At 49.3% G+C, this 16,745-nt stretch overlaps 1 protein-coding gene across 1 annotated transcript in view; it reads left to right on the plus strand.

The window, feature by feature from the left end:
- The window catches only part of CALB2 (calbindin 2), a 29,315-nt gene that overhangs the window by 1,684 nt on the left and 10,886 nt on the right, over positions 1-16,745 (plus strand). The window contains exons 2-4 of the mRNA XM_010850896.1: positions 9,074-9,150; positions 11,908-11,997; positions 14,998-15,078. Coding sequence (XP_010849198.1) covers positions 9,074-9,150; positions 11,908-11,997; positions 14,998-15,078 — 248 coding nt within the window. The remainder of the gene's footprint in view (positions 1-9,073; positions 9,151-11,907; positions 11,998-14,997; positions 15,079-16,745) is intronic.

Genomic DNA, 16,745 nt, shown 5'->3' on the forward strand with positions numbered 1-16,745 from the left:
AAGTGGCCAAGGTTATACCACCGGCCTCCTGCCAGATGAGTCAGCTATAAACAGAGGACTCCACAGTTCTCCTCTCCCCCTGTTCTCAGAGGGACAACCAATAGCACTCTCGATAATCAGGCAAACCCTCACACGTGTCTGAGACTTTGTACTTTTCAAAACACGATCACACCTTCTTGAGCTCCACACAGAGAGGCTCTGGGCAGATCATGACTCTCCTGATGCGGATGAGGGAACAGACATGAAGTGTGACTTTTCTAAGGTCATGGAGCAAAGTGGCCCCTGGCCACTCTGATTTCCCCACTCTGATTTCTGGACACCTGCTTCCCCTGTCTTTCACTCACAGAAGAGCCCCTGACCCAGCCCTGGAGGTAATAGGCAGTTCCTTTAATACTAGAAAGGGGTCCTTCGCATGGCTGGAGCATAGCTAAGCTAGCATGAGGCCAAAGAGTCATTAAAGACTCCCAAACCACTGTGCCTCTGGCTCCCTCTGCTCCTCCATGAAAAGGAGCTAAGTTGCTTCTTGGTTCATCGTCCCACTTGGCATCCCATCGCCCTCTCTGACCACCGCTTCAGGGAAGTTCCAAGGAGGGACCATGGACCTCACAGAGAAGGAAAGCATAGGAGATTAAAACGCCAGAGGTGGTAGAAAATGATGCCACAGCCAAACTGAAATTCCACTAAAGGACCCAGAATTATCCTGTGGGTCACCTGGCTCTGGATCTTCGCTGTCTGTCCCTTCCTGACCTCTCATGGCTGCCAGTGATCTTCCCTCTCACCCCTGAGGTGCTCCCTGCCCTGGCCAGGCCTCCTCTTACTAACTCTGGCTTCTGTTTTTATCTTGGGGTTCTTCCCGACTCTCCTGCCACTCAGAGAGTTAAAGACCTCTGGGAAGACTCGGCTCACCAGGTCTCTGGAGTGAGCTCACTGGAGCCCAATTAGTCCCAGCCACTAGGGAGCACCGACCCACCCCTCCTGGACTCTAGTAAACAGAGGCCAGGAGTCCGAGGAGAAGCTGGACTCTGAGGAGAGTGAGGACGAGGCAGGGGGTCTAACCCTCACTCAGCCCATTTCTAACAAGGAGGAAAAGCCAGCATCCTGGTGACTTTGCACAAAGAGAGTATCTCCAAGATTACCATCAGCCTTGTGGACAAAGGAAGGAGCAGGTGTCTGGAGAGGGGGAAACTGGGCCTCGAAGAGACACCATTCTTCTCACAATACCATATTGCGAAGTGAGAGGGTGGGGGGCCACAACTCCTCTCCTGGTCCCCCTCCCCATCCCTCCTCAGTGGCCACCAAGGCCATGCGCTTGGAAGGCTCAGGTGTCGTCTCTCAAAGGCGAGGTGAAGGAGACGGCAGCCGAGCGCGCTCTGCAAGCCTGGCTGAGCAACCTTTACGTGCCCTACACAACTAAGTCCACCGTTTTGTTGTTTCCTGGTCACTCGTTTGTCAGAACCTTTCTCACTGTGCAAGATCCGGGCTTCAGAGATGCCCAGTTCCAAGCTGACGCTGTCCTGTCTGTGGTTCTGACCACACGGCCACCAGGCTCCTATTCTGCTGACCATCAGGAGGGGGTCTATGAGGAGCCAAGATCTGCCTTTGGCCTTCGCTACTCTTTGGAAGCTAGTGCAAGCCTGGGGATCCTTTCTCTCCCAGAGGCCCACAGACATTCGCAGGTCAGTGCAGGGAATCCCACTCATCCCAGGAAGCATCCTACACGGATACACTCGTGTGTACACATAAAGCTGTGTGAACACAGGGGTCTATTACCAAGTTCTTTGGGATCCTGAACTTTTGAGAAAGAATGTGCTTCCCTAGGGAACAGGAAAATGAATCTTCTAATCTCTACAGTGCAATATTATACAACCAATGGGACTGAGATGGGGCTTCTATACTGACATGGAAAAACACCCAAGATGTATTACAGACATTTTTTTCACTTGCAGCATGACACTATTATAGTATGAGCCCATTTTTGCTATTAATGAAACAAGTATGATGGAAAATATTAGAACATAACAATAGTGGCCTTCTCTGCAGAGTAGATGATGTCAAATTAAAAGGCATTTTCTTTAACTTTTGATGTTAATTTCTATAGTGTTTTACAAGAGCCTGTGCTTCTTGTGTAATTAGCAAAATAATAAAAAGAGTCAAGAAGAAAATAATTTTATGGGCACTGCCCCCCCAAAGAAATACATCTCTCTCTCCAGTTGTGGGCCTCTGCCCAGAGTTCTGCAGGCCTCTGTCTGCCTCCAGATGGCCCTGGTGATGCGGGAGGCTCTCAAAGCCTTGCACAGGGCCTGAGCCTTGCTCCATACGGTGTGGCCCCAAGGACTGAAAATGACTGACAGGGAGGACTACCAAGAACTAAGGAAGGCCCTGCCCAGTCTTCCCACCTCTCTCCACAGGGGTAATAACAGAAGCATCCTCCCAGCCCACCCCCTACAGGGAACACTGGCTGGCCAGAGGGAAAGTGGCCAGGCCAGCTCTCAGTCACCAATGAGCTTGTGTCCCTGATGGGGAAGCTGAGGAAAGCTGAACAGCAGTGCCTCTCAGAGGTGGAGAGAGGCCTGGGCAGCTTGCCCTGGAATTCTCAATGAAGGCTTTTGAGATACTGAAAAGAAGACCTCTGTGCATAAAATAGGGCTTCCCTGGTGGCTCAGACGGTAAGGAATCTGCCTGCATTGCGGGAGACCTAGGTTCGATCCGTGGGTTGGGAAGATCCCCTTGAGGAAAGCATGGCAACCCACTCCAATGTTTTTGCCTGGAGAATCCCTATGGACAGAGGAGCCTGGCAGGCTGCAGTCCATGGGGTCGTGACTGAGAGTCAGACACGACTGAGCAACTAAGCACCGCACAGTGAATAAAAGAGAAAACCAATGAGAACCTGCTGTTGATCACAGGGAATTTTACTCAATGCTCTGTGGTAACCTAAATGGGAAGGAAATCTGAAAAAGGCTGGATATACGTGTAACTGATGTACTTTGCTGCACAGCAGAAACTAATACAACAATGTAAAGCAACTGTACTCCAATCAAACTCGATAAAAGGAAAAAAAAGAACACTTGCCCAGCAAGGGTTACAGAGTATCCTGTACCTAGGCATTTACACAAAAACGACAACTGTCACTGTGCAACACAACTGTGCTGTTCACAAGATGATCATGCTGCTAAGTCGCTTCAGTCGTGTCCGACTCTGTGTGACCCCATAGACGGCAGCCCACCAGGCTCCCCCGTCCCCGGGATTCTGTGGACAAGAACACTGGAGTGGGCTGCCATTTCCTTCTCCAATGCATGCAAGTGAAAAGTGAAAGTGAAGTCGCTTTAGTCGTGTCTGACCCTTAGAAACCTCATGGACTGCAGCCTACCAAGCTCCTGTGTCCATGGGATTTTCCAGGCAAGAGTCCTGGAGTGGGGTGCCATTGCCTTCTCCATAGGATTTATAAAAATGACTGCTTCTTAGAACATTAAAGTCAGAGGGTCTGAGGCCAGGAGGGAGCCAGCGCTGTCTGAGGGTGGTTTTCTTTTAACCCTGTCGGTGTTTCTCTGTGGGGTCCACGTGTCCCGTTTGCGCCTGAGGTCGGGATTTGGGGTTCTTTGGGAGCAGCGTCCCGCCCCACCTGGGTAAGCCCTAAGAGTAAGGCCCCCACCCCACCTCTGCTTTCACCCCCAAGTCCCCGTTTGTTTTGCCTACAGTGCCCTTTGGTGTGGATGGCCACAGCGCGCCAGCCCTGCACAGGGTGCCCTTCGTGTGGACTCGTGCCCCATGGCCCAACCTCTCTGAGGGTGATGGTGCCAGCTGAGTGGGGAGGCAGCTGTGTCTGAGAAGAGCTGGGGCTCCCCAGGGAGGCAGCTATGGGGACGTTTGCACAAACAAGACACTTCAGCCTGCCCCGCCTCACCAGGGCAGCCAGCAGCGATCCTGCATCCCTGCCCTACTCGCCTTGTTTATCTCCCTCTAGACTTGAGTAGTTTCAGTAGCTGAGCCCCTGGGGGAGGTTTCCAGGGCTAAGGAGACCTCTCGGGGAAACCTCTTCTAGTACCCAGGGAGCCAGAATTAATAGAGCAGGCATGCGGCTCTTCAAGAACTGAGCCTCTCCAGCTCTGACCCACGGGGCTGTCCTGGCAGATTGCATCAGATCCCGCCTCTGCCCAGCCAGTCCCAGCCGGGGCCTCTGGCTTCGGCCCTCTGCCTCCCCTCCTCTCTCGCCCAATCTGTCCCATCCTTCTGGCCTCCACCCCTGGGAGTTGGCCCAGCATTAGGCTGCCAGATGTCCACAGGTTCAGGGGACCCAGCTCCAAAGCCAGTGTTCCAGAAGCAGCTTGGTGCAGAAACACAGACAAAGTCAAGTGTCTGAATATTCATGCAGTAGCCGTGCGCACTGGGTTCTTCCCCCAGGAGCCTCTGGGAGACGTATGTCTGTGTCTGTCTGTCTGTGTCTGTGTAAGACTGACGAAGAGAGAAACCAAAACAAAACAGAGATATGGACAGAGGTTGCCCCTGTAGCAAGTCAAAGGAAAACAGGCTGTAAGCTGTGGTTCAGTCTCTTTCCCCTCAAACTCCTTCTCTCTAACGTGAGGTCGATAGCACCCGTCTGCTTACCTGGCAGGGTCCTGAAGACCAGATGGGACAGGAATTGGAGAGCTCTTTATATGGTGTACACTGTGCAAAGGTATATTATTAATATTGGAGCAGGGCCAGAGGAAGCCCGTTTCTTGCCACAAAGGGTGAGATGTGTCCCAAAGAAAACCGGGGCTGAAGGTAGAAGGTTACTTGCCCTTTCATAAATTTGAGCTCCTGACAGGGAGCCAGGAGGCATGGCCTCCTGGTTGCTTTCTTGGGCAGCTAACTTGAAACTGCCTAACTGCCCTCTTTGATTTCCTTAAACAGAAGGGACATAGAATAATACAGATTGGTGAGCACGCACCGCCACAGTCCCAGCTCCATGCTTCTCAAACTGGAGCATACAGGAGGGCTGGTTCAAAAGCACATTTTCGGGACTCACTGCCAACAATTCTGATTCAGCCAGTCTGGGGTTGGTTAGAAATCTGCATTTCTAACAAGCTCCCAGGTGATATTGACACTATCAGGCCCTGATCACTCTCTGAATAGTGCTGGTCTAGGCCACTCTTGTCAAAAGAGGTGCTGTCACTTAAAAGGAAACCCTGGTCTACCACCTCAGGGTTCACACCAGCCCTCCACCTCAACCTCAAAGTGAAAGTGAAGTCGCTCAGTCGTGTCCGACTCTTTTGCGACCCCATGGACTGTAGCCTACTAGGTTCCTCCATCCATGGGATTTTCCAGGCAAGAATACTGGAGTGGGTTGCCATTTCCTTCTCTAGGAGATCTTCCCAACCCAGGGATTGAACCCAGGTCTACCGTATTATAGGCACACACTTTACCATCTGAGCCACCAGGGAAGCTCAACCTCAAAGGTGAAACCAAAGGCATGGTCTCTCTAGGGAGGAGAGCTCACACTCAAAAGCAGCAGTTCCCAAATGTTCATGCTCCTATGTTGTTAAAATGCAGATTCTGATCAGCAGGGCTGGGGTGGGGCCTGGGATTCTGCATTTCTAACAAGCTACCATGTAATTTCAGTGTTCCCATTCCACAGACCACACTTTGATGTCAAGCTCTCATACTGCAGATCTGCCACGTTAGAACTTCCATTTTAACAAGCTCCCGGGTAATTCTCACATACCTTAAAATTGGAGACAGGCTGCTCCAAAGCAGTCCTTAGTCCTGACTGCACCTCACAGTTGCCCAGAGAGCTTTGAAAACGTGCCCATGAGACACCCCCACCCCATTAAATCGGAGCTCTGGGGGCAGGGTCCAGGCGATGGTGCTGGTTTAATAGCTTTCTGGGTGGTTCTAATACCTAGCCTGGGCTGAGAACCAGGATGCTGAGGCTGAGCAGTAATGCTGCAACTCTTTGGGCCAAAGGGTTTATAGCCATGGATTGGTTTAGAAGACCTTAAGAGCACAGAATATAAAATGATGCTTTTAAGTTATGTGAGATTTTACATTTTCCAGAATGCTATCACAGCTTTGTGTTGTATGGCTGTCACAATGACTCTATATAAAGTTTAAAAAAAAAAAAAAAAAGCATAAGTAGTTTTGAGCATAAACAGTTACAGCCATTTTAGAGATCAAGAAAGATCAAGAGTTCAGAGAGACTGACTGGCTCAGCATCACGTGAACAGTCACAGAAATGGTGATAGCCTTACAGCTCTTACTCAGACTCCTCTTACCTGGTCAATGCTCAGAAAATCTGTACACACAAACGTCAGTGAGAAACAGACCCCTTTCTGCGTGGGGCAGGGCGTTCTTCAGTCAAGGTCGTCCAAGTGTCTGTGGCCAGATCAACTGTGAAGAAGTGCTGACTCACTTCAGAATCTGGGGAAACCGAGGTACGGTGGTGGTGAAGAATGGTAGAGACCCTAGAATGAGGCGAGATGCAGGGTCCCTGGCTCCACCCAGCCCCTCCCTAATGTTCACAGGGTGGGGTTTGATGTGGAGATTAGAAGGGATGGTTGTTGTGTTAACCACATCCTTATCAATGCCAATCCTCGAGGTCTGTGGGGTGGCCAGCCACCCCACCCCCATATAAGATGGTCATAGAAAAAGCAAACCACCTGCCTAGTGTTGAACTCCTCCCTGGAAGCTGGCAGGCCAACCTGTCCCCTACTCCCGCCTTGGATAACAGGTGCCTCCTGCCTGATGGGCAGGGAGTCACTCTGAGGGAAGCCAGGGTAGCGGAGGCCCTTCTCCCATGTCCGTGATGGAAGATGCCTCGTCTGCCCCCTGCAGCCTACCTAACCTCTGCTCCTCACCCTCTCCCTTCAGCTGGCAGATACCTCTGTTCCTGTGTGGCTCCCTCACCCCAGGAGACTATTAAATGCTCTTGGGGAACAGGCCTATGTCTAAACTTGGCTATAGTTCCCACAGTGTTGAACTTGTTATTCAGTTCAAAAAAAAAAAACAAAGGCTGTAGAATTGAACCACATTTCTGTTCCTCTGTTCAGCACAGAATGAGGTGCTGGTGGCAAGAGGGGTCATGCAGCCCCCTGCTACTCGGCCTGCACAAGTCGGACTCAAGGAGAAGTTTCTTTCCACTGGGGCGCTGGCCGGCTCCTGGCCCCCTGCTGCCTCTGCTAGTAGCTGGGGTTTCTCAGCGAGGCCTTCCCGCCCACGCTGTCCAAGTAGCCCCATAGTTATTTCAGCCTCCTCCTAGTACACTCGTGAAACAGACTCACAGCCACTGACTCACATGTCCATCCAGCCCTGGGCCAGCCCACCTCTGAGGCCTCTGCTACATTTAACCCCAGTGCATGCTCACTGTACAAGCTCCACACACACCACCCCACTGCAACCTCAGCCTTGTGCTTCTCCTGGACCCAGAGGTGAGCTCAGCTTCCTGCCTGAGAAATATAAGAACAGCCAGATCACGGCAGGGAGTGACCCAGGGAGACACAACGTACTGGTTCCTCCAACTCAGAGTCACTGTCCACTGGCGACTGCCTTTTTGTCTAGAAAGCCCTTCATCTCTGCCCCCCTTTCCGCCACCCCATTCCAGCTGGCCTCGCTGGCAGTAGGCATACACTTGTGAAATTCCAGCTCTCCTAAGAAGCTTTGCAGAACATCCTAGAAGAAAGATGACCTCCCTAGCCTAAGGGAAAAAGGGGACTCAAATCTTTCCCCACCATGCACTACTCCCCAACCTGCAGTTACAATCGTATCTTTTCCCTGCAGATAAAAATACATAATTTATCTCACATGACGCCCTCCATACACTTTCCATATTGTGGCATTTTTCCTACTAGAGGGCACCAGTAAGGTTACTTATTATCATGGGGCACTGGAGGGGAGGCTGGGAAGAACATACACTCCCGCTCTGACATCCACCTCCACCCTCCCCAAAGCCCCCACCAAGGCCAGGGTAAACACGTCTTCTTTATCCTCTTTGTTTAGTGTGTAACTCCGTACGCCCCTGACACAAGCTACCACCTCCCTTTCCTTTTCAAGTTGAATACTCTCTATGAGAAACTTCCTCAACTGCTTCAGTTCAGATTTGGAACTTGACCTTTAGCCAGTGGTTTCTTGCTATAGGCATGAAAATCACTTGAGGAGCTTTTTAAAACATCAGGTGCCCCCATACCATGGGATAGACACTCTGCCTTTCTCCTTCCACTCTTCCCTCTGCATCAGTTTCCTGGAGCTGCCATGACAAAGTACAACAAACTGGGGTTAAAACAACAAGAATCTATTCTCTGACAGTCCTGGAGGCGCAAAGCCCAAAATCAAGGTGTAGGCAGGGTTGGTTCCAGGCTCTGAGGGGCGGTATGTTCCATGTCCCTCTCCTGGCTTCTGGCAGTGGCTCACAACCCACAGCAGCCCTTAGTTTGGAGACGTACCACTCTGATCTCTGCCTCTCTTCACGTGGCCTCCTTTCCTGAGTATCTCTCTGTGTCTTCACGTGGACTTCTTTTAAGGACACCAGTCACTGGATTTAGGGCCAGTAGGATCTCATCTTAACTAATTACATATGCAAAGACACTATTTCCAAATAAGGTCACATTCTGAGTTCCAGGTGGACAACCTTCAATTCAGTATAGCCTCCAACTTGAGTACACCAAAGACTCAAGTTTTGCCTCCCACCCAATCCACCCTGGTGACCGGGGCTTGGCACCTGCCCACAAACCTTGAGGCTGATGACCTGTTGTCCCCTGTTAGAGCTCCAGCTCCTGCTGCTTGCCCAGCGGGCAACAGAGGGACAGCTGCCAGCCCCTGCTCCCTCTGAGGCATGGTCCTGACACCAGCCCCTCCCAGTGCTTTCTGACTACTAAACGTACACTCCAAACACCGTTATTCATCTTGGATTTCTATGGTTGCAAATGCCTAGAGGACAGGGCCCACATCCCTAACAGTCCAGGGTTGGCCCGGACACCTGCTTAATGACCAGTGAGGAAAACAAGTTCTCCGTGAAGGCCCCGACCTCCCCACCCCACCCACTGTAAATCTTACTATTTCGCTTGGAGATTCATTGCTTTTTTTTTCTTTGCTATCTTTGCAGGAAATGGGTATATTGAAGGTAAAGAGTTAGAAAACTTTTTCCAAGAATTGGAGAAAGCAAGAAAAGGCTCTGGCATGGTAAGCCCAGTCCCCTCTCCCATTACTTGGAATTTTCTGTCATCCTGACCATGGCTTTGAGTATTTTCTGTCCTAGGTCATGCATTCCATCAGCAGCCTGACATCTCTCATCTTGACCCTTAGAGTTTTTCTTTTATTTGGAAGGATTTTTTAAATTGATATAGTCCCTAAAAAGGGTACCTTACCTCACTATCCTTGGGTGTCTGGAACTGAGGGGTGTTCATGGCTACCATAGGTTGATAAATGCCCCCAAAACTGCAAATTTTGTGTCTGTGTCTATAAATATTATCTTTTCCCAGAGAAGAGTCCATAGCCTACCTAATATGCTTAGAGGCATTATGACTTAAGATTGGATGCCTAGGGGGTTTCCAGTGCCTTTATTCAAGACTAGAGTTTCTCAGCCTGAGCACTACTGATGTTGGGGTAAATGACCCTTTATCATGGGGGGCTGTCCTGGACACTGTAGGGTGATTAGCAGCATCCCTGGCCTCTACCCATGAGATCCTAGTACACCCCTCCAAACTGGAACAATCAAAAGTGTCTCCAGACGCTGCTAATATCCCCTTCAGGGGATACAGAATTGTCCCCACTTAAGAACCACTGTTCTAGACCAACCGAGGCTGGAACTCAGCAAGGACTTAGAGGAGATGGAGGACTGCTCCAAACCAGTATCTGAGCTGGATCGCACTGGCTCATTTGCGCAGGTGTCAGACTGCCCTTCATGGCCTGGAGTGACTCCAGATCACATCCCAGCCCCTTAATGGCAGGGACCTTGTCCCTCCTGGTGCCAACCTGCCACTACTGACACTAAAGCCCTTTGGGGGGAGTCTAACATATTGAAAAGGTAAGGAGATTGGAGCTAGTCCATTGTGATTCTCATGTCTGGCTCTCAAATATATGGAGTCAGACCAACTCCCTCCCTCCAGCTCCTGTGGGTCTTTTCACGGGAGGTCTCTCCATTCTCCCCTTATGCGTGTCTGCTGGCTAATCCACTGCTTATTAGCAAGTCTTCATGGAGCCTTTGGGAGATGAGTCACAAGCCCACCGGTGGGCGCTCGGTTCTGAGCTCGGCAGTGGGCCCCAGTGAGGAGGATGTCCAAGAGATGGGCTTAAGTGGTGGAGGTGATTCACGGGTTTGTTTATCAACAGTCCTCTATCACTCCTCATTACTAGGATAATGAAGCCCAGATCATGGAAAACACAGGCTTCTCAGCTGGTTCTGGGATCTTGAGGTAGATGGAGGAATGTGATTTTACAAAGTGCTTCAAATCTGAAATCCTTCTCTTAGTCATTCCCTTCCTCAGATGGCATCAGGGGTGATTTTCAAGTCTGTCAACAACACTCTCAATTAACATCATCCTGGACTGGTTCTCAGAGCAGCTGTTACGTGGCAGGAAAAATACTGGTCTTGGAAACGGGAATCACGAGTTCACGTTCTGGCTATACTAACTGGTGACCTTAGGAGAAGCCACTGCATCTCAGCCTCCATTTGTATGTAAAACAGTCAGGTTACTAGCTTCGTGGGGATTGTTGTGAAATGTAAACAGGGGTAAATAGACCCTTACTTGTGATATGGGTCTAGGGTCATTCCATGCACATCTGCAAAGGTAAAGCAATAAGTATTGATAAACAAACACATATTGGCAAATTGAGACCAGTCCCAAAGGTTAAAGAAAAAAAAAAAAGACAATAGAAGGGATTCAGAAAAGACTGTGAGAATTGGTAGAATTCTTCTAGGCCCAGTCCTAGGAAACACACACCCACTAGAAAACTTTCAGCGAAACAAAGAAAAGGCATCAAGTCCCAAAATAATTCATCACTGATTAAGGATAAGGAAGAGCTTGTTAATGGAAATGATCAATCAGCAGCACCCCAAACCAAGAGAAGCTCTGAGAACTTCAAGAAGGGCTTAAATTTAAGTTAGGTGACGATGGCCCAACAGAACTTGTGAAGTTCTATGCTTTTTAGTAGTCACACTTATCTAGTGGGCTATTTAAATGATCCCTCAGCTAATATAGACTTTCTCTTCACATTCTTCCTGGCCTAAAATCACAGTGAAAAGCATTGTAGAATTGCCAATTAGTCCTTAAAGAAGAAAACGAGCGATTCCCCTTGCTCTGGTGGAGTGCCTAGAACCTACTGGGGGGCCTTGCAATAAGCTGGGCTTATTAGAAGCTGCCTCAGTAAAATGTTGGGACCTGAGTTCTCACATCTGCAATGGGAATAAAGCCTCACCCTTCCATTCCAAAGGCAGAGGGTGTGTTTACCTATGTGGTACACAGCATCTCCACACGTCCTGTTCCCCTTTGCAAATTATGTGACTGAGCCTCAAAGAAGGCTTCCCAGGTGGCACAAGTGGTAAAGAATCTGCCTGCCAAGGCAGGAGATAGAAGAGACGCGGGTTCAATCCCTTGGTCAGGAAGATCCCCTGGAGGAGGGCACAGCAACCCACTCTAGTATTCTTGCCTGGAGAATCCCATGGACAGAGGAGGCTGGCAGGCTACAGTCCACAGGGTCACAAAGAGTCAGACACAGCTGAAGCACCTTAGCAGGCATGCACAAGCCTCAAAGAAGAGAACAATGAAAAGGAAGGACCCTGAAAAGGAAAGAGTACAGCCTTGATTACTCAGACCACTGGTTCAACCTGCATATTTGGGGTGCAGAATAACTCCCCATCATTGCCACACCAAAAGGGTGAGAGATCCCTGGTTTGAAGGGGACCTAGTAGCAAAATCAGTCCCCTTTGTCTTTCTACAGGTATCAAAGAGTGACAACTTAGGGGAGAAGATGAAGGAATTCATGCAGAAGTATGACAAGAACTCAGATGGGAAAATTGAGATGGCGGAGGTGAGTCCTAGTGTCTAAGCTGCTTATAGTCATCAGACCTGAGTCTTAGCTGCTAAGAGCTACGTGGGAAGGGTCATCGGTTGCTTGTATCTTTCCCATGCACGAGCATCCTTCCAGGAGTCTGATGAGGTGCTGGTCTTAAAGCCCCTAGCACTCAGGCTGATCAAAGAGAACAGATGGGACTTTTTCTTTGTCTCACAAAGAAAGAGGAACAAACATTGGCCTAAGACAGGGATAAAGAACTTTAATGCTCTCGGTCCGTAGGCACTGTAAACATGTGATGAACTTAAGGCAGAAAACAGGGTGAGCACTGGGGAGTTAGGAGAGTTCGTGCCCCACCTAAGGCATCCACAGGAGGGTGTATGTGTGTATAACTTACATATGTAGTATGTATAACATTTATATATATACACACACATGTGTTTATATATGCATAGATATACACATATTGCTAAAAGATAAACCAAGGCATATGAAAAATTTTAAGAGTTTCTTTAAGCAAAAATCAATTCAAATGGGGCAGTACCAACCTGAAATAGTTAGGAACACTCTACCAACAGAAGCTAAGGGAGACTTCTGTAAAGAAGAGACAGTAGCAATCAAAGAAGTTCTTTGATGGGCTATAGCCTAAGTGGTTACATTATTTGGGAAAGCCTAGTTGGCTGTTTTGGTTGGGTGTTTAGATTTTGGTTTGCTTATGTAGGCTACTAAGGCATTAAGGCCACCTCAGTCCAAAGACTTCCTGTTTAACCATGGCAGAGGAGCCTGGCAGGCTACAGTCCATGGGGCTGCCATGGTTGGACACAACTGAGCGAGTGACGCTTTCACTTTTCATATGCACACTTATACATACACATATACACGTGCACCGGAGAAGGCAATGGCACCCACTCCAGGACTCTTGCCTGGAAAATCCCATGGATGGAGGGGCCTGGTAGGCTGCAGTCCATGGGGTCGCTAGGAGTCGGACACGACTGTGCGACTTCACTTTCACTTTTCACTTTCATGCATTGGAGAAGGATATGGCAACCCACTCCAGTGTTCTTGCCTGGAGAATCCCAGGGACAGGGGAGCCTGGTGGGCTGCCGTCTATGGGGTCCCACAGAGTCGGACACAACTGACACGACTTAGCAGCAGCAGCAGCATACACGTGCACATGTGTACAGGCCTAACCAAACTCTTCTGGAAATCAGTTTGCAACCCATGGTCAAGGGATCCAGAATGACAACTGGGCACACAAAGGAGGACACAGTTCTTCCGGGGTGGACTGGTTACCATGGCACCTCAGGTCAGTGCCCTAGAAGCAGATACTGAGACAAAGATTCGAGTGGGTAGGACTTCAAGAGAAGGGAAGAGAGAGCAGCAAGAAAGGGCAGAGAAAGAAGCTAAGCACAGGTGTGGTCTCAGCTGATCTCATGGGGGCCCCTGGAGGGTGGACTGTGCCACAGAGCCAGTCCCACCTTGAAGTAAGGGGTGGTAGGGTGGTCCTTTGAACCCCTATGTCAATCAGGTATTGGATGCAGGCTGCCCACTCCAGGATGGGGGTTGGAGAGGAGGGTGGCTGAGGCAGCCCGTTTGGTGCAGGGCAGTTCTGCAGGGGGCAGCTATGAGCCACTAGCTCACAGCCTTCTCTGCAGCTGAGGGATGGCCCACCAGCCTAGCTAAAGGGGATCTGCAATAGGCACCAAGACCATCCACTATTGATGCCTAAAGTGCAGGTGTTGGAACATCCTGACTCAAATGGGCTTAAAGCAGGGGTCAGCAGGCTTTTTCTGTAAAGAAACAGACTGTGGTCAATGTTTCAGAGTTTGCAAGCTGTACAATCTCTGTCATGACTCTTCAACTCTGCCACTGTGGCACAAAAGCAACCACAAACAGTATGTAAATAAATGGGCCCTTGTGGGCTGCCGTCTGTGGGGTTGCAGAGTCAGACACGACTGAAGTGACTTCGCAGCAGCAGCAGCCACACTCCAATACAAGTTTCTTTACAGAAAGAGGCAAAGCAATTTGAGACGGGTGGTTGCTAGTACACAGAGGACCCTTTTGGGGGTGGAGAGCCAGATTTGGCTCACGGGCTGTAATATACTGACTCTTGGCTTAAACTGCGAGAGACTGCTAAGGAGAAAGGCCATTAGAAGGGTTGGCGGGTGGTCAAAGAGGCCAGGTCTCCAGCCTGGCTTCTCTGCAGTTCTCCTGGTTCTATTCTCTGCCCCACAATGGCTTCATCCCCAGGCTGGATAAGAAAGCTAGCTACAGCAGTTCCAGACATCACATCCAGATACAGAAAGGGCCCACCTCACTGGTCCCTGATAAAAGCAAGGAAACCTTTCCCAGGAGTGCCCTCAGCAGACCTCCCCTCACATTTCATTGGCCAGGACTAGGTCACTCCTACCCAGAAGCCAATCACTGGCCAGGGAAATGAGATTATTACATTTAACAGACTGATTAGGATTTGCCTGTGACTCCAGCATGCTGGGAGCAGAGAAGGGGGCGGGGGGGGAGGGGGGTGGCGTGCCGTGGCACATCCTGCATTTTTTTAAAAACCAGATGTTTGCAGTATAATTTATATACAGTAAGCAGCATCAATTTGAACTGTAAAATTCCATGAGTTTAGACAGCTGTATATAGCTGCAATCAAAATACAGCATCTCCATCACCCCCAAAAGGTCCTCTGAGCACCAGCAACCACCCATCTCAGACTGCTTTGTGTTTTCTAGAAGTGCATATCCATGGAATCAGTAAGTGCTCCTTTGAGTCCTAACACATGCATTTCAAAGTGGCACTACTTTTGTCCCTTCAGCTACTCATACCGAGGCTTGGGGGCACCCAGAAGCGCGTCTTAGAAAATCCTTCTTCCCATTTAAAGGGCTGCCAGCCCCGGTTTTCAAGGAAGCAAGCAGAATGGAACAAAACGTGACTCCCACTGCTGCCTTGCACTGGCTGTTCTCCGTCCTTCCCTGGCAGGGCTGTAATGTTACTGTCACTCTCTGATCCCCACAGCTGGCACAGATCCTGCCGACCGAGGAGAACTTCCTTCTGTGCTTCAGGCAGCACGTGGGCTCCAGCACCGAGTTTATGGAGGTGAGACCAAGGCGCTGCCTTCTCTCTTGCACGCTGGGGCCTGCCTTTCTCTCACATTCAGAGACAGGACCACCCTATGCCTGTAATGGTCTCAGTAAGATACCAAACCCCTTCTGAGTAGCTGAGCTACTCCAAGTGTGGTCTGTGGACCAGGAGCATCAGTGTCACCATTAACTGGGTGCTTGTTAGAAATGCCAAGTCCCTGACCCGCTGAATCAGAATCTACATTTTAACAAGACCCCCGGTGGTGTGTGTGCACGTTAAAGTGTGGAGGATATGGTGAGAAACAAGCTTGGGTGAAGTACCTTTTTGCTTCCCTTGTGGGGTTCAGCTGGTAAAGAATCCGCCTGCAATGCAGGAGACCTGGGTTCGATCCCTGGGTTAGGAAGATCCCCTGGAGAAGGGAAAGGCTACCCACTCCAGTACTCTGGCCTGGAGAATTTCATGGACTGTATAGTCCATGGGGTCACAAAGAGTCGGACATGACTGAGCGACTTTCACTTCAAAGTACCTTTGGGAAATCATGTGTACACCCTGCTTGCCGTTTGGGTATCTGACATAGACGTTTGCATATTATAGGCTCTGGGAAGTCCTGCAGTAAGCAGACCTGTTTTACTCAGTTTGCTTCTAGACTCTTTCATGTTTTCATCTCACTCAATAGCATTAGTGTTCCTAGAATTCAGAGTTCCAAGAAGCATTCTTGGATAGGATGGATTCAGCTACCATGCTAAAACTGAAAAAGGCCAGTGAGAATTCCAGTTTCCAGTATCTTCCAGGCTTGATCTTTGACTGTGGTCATGGCTTCACTGTCCATCTTCAAAGGGACGTGGCCATCTCTGCAGTAGGGATTCTTTGAGATCTTCATGTGAACAGGACAATGAAACTCAAGTGTCTTCTGATTAATGTTCAAATAGATTGAACCATGAGAAACTGCTCGTACTTAATCATTCTTTATTTATAAAAATTGGAAATTCCTTACAGTTTAACCAAATATATTACTAATCCAGCAAACTACCAAATATTTTCTCCTATTTTTCTGGGGCTCTGCACCCTAGCCACTCAACGTATGTGTCCGTCAAGGTGAGATTCAACTCATCCCCTCATCATCCCAACACACACACACACACACACACTGCCTGCTGTGATAACTAACTGGCCTTCAACACAACTCCAGTTGCCATTTGTCATGTTAAATCCATTTCCAGCCACCGGTAATCTCCTGTGATTTGTGCTTAAAAATGACTGGAAAGCCAGTCCAGAAACACACATGGCAAGTGAGTTCCCCACATGGATGGAAAGTCAATTAGAAATAATGGATTCTCAGGGTAGAAGACTCATTTTTTTAAGTGGCAGTGTGCCTAAGCATTAGATATGGGTTTAATTTTATGGTGCTTTAATGGATTGTCTCCGGTTTTTTCAAGATGGCAAAATCCCATAAGCTAGTAATTTGACATGCTGGATTCTGTTCTTAGCCCCCCTTGCCTATCTAGAAGAAGTCGCGTATACGTAGAACTTGTCAGGAGGGCTACTTTTGTGAGTGTCAACTTTCTGTCTATAGATAAGGGGCTTCCCTAGTGGTCTAGTGGTTAAGACTCTGCGGTTTCACTACAGGGGCACAGGTTCCATCCCTGATCAGAGAGCTAAGATACCACCTGCCATACCATGTG

This window comes from Bison bison, unplaced genomic scaffold, assembly GCF_000754665.1.
Source record: "Bison bison bison isolate TAMUID 2011002044 unplaced genomic scaffold, Bison_UMD1.0 scf7180017864297, whole genome shotgun sequence".
Taxonomy (NCBI): domain Eukaryota; kingdom Metazoa; phylum Chordata; class Mammalia; order Artiodactyla; family Bovidae; genus Bison; species Bison bison.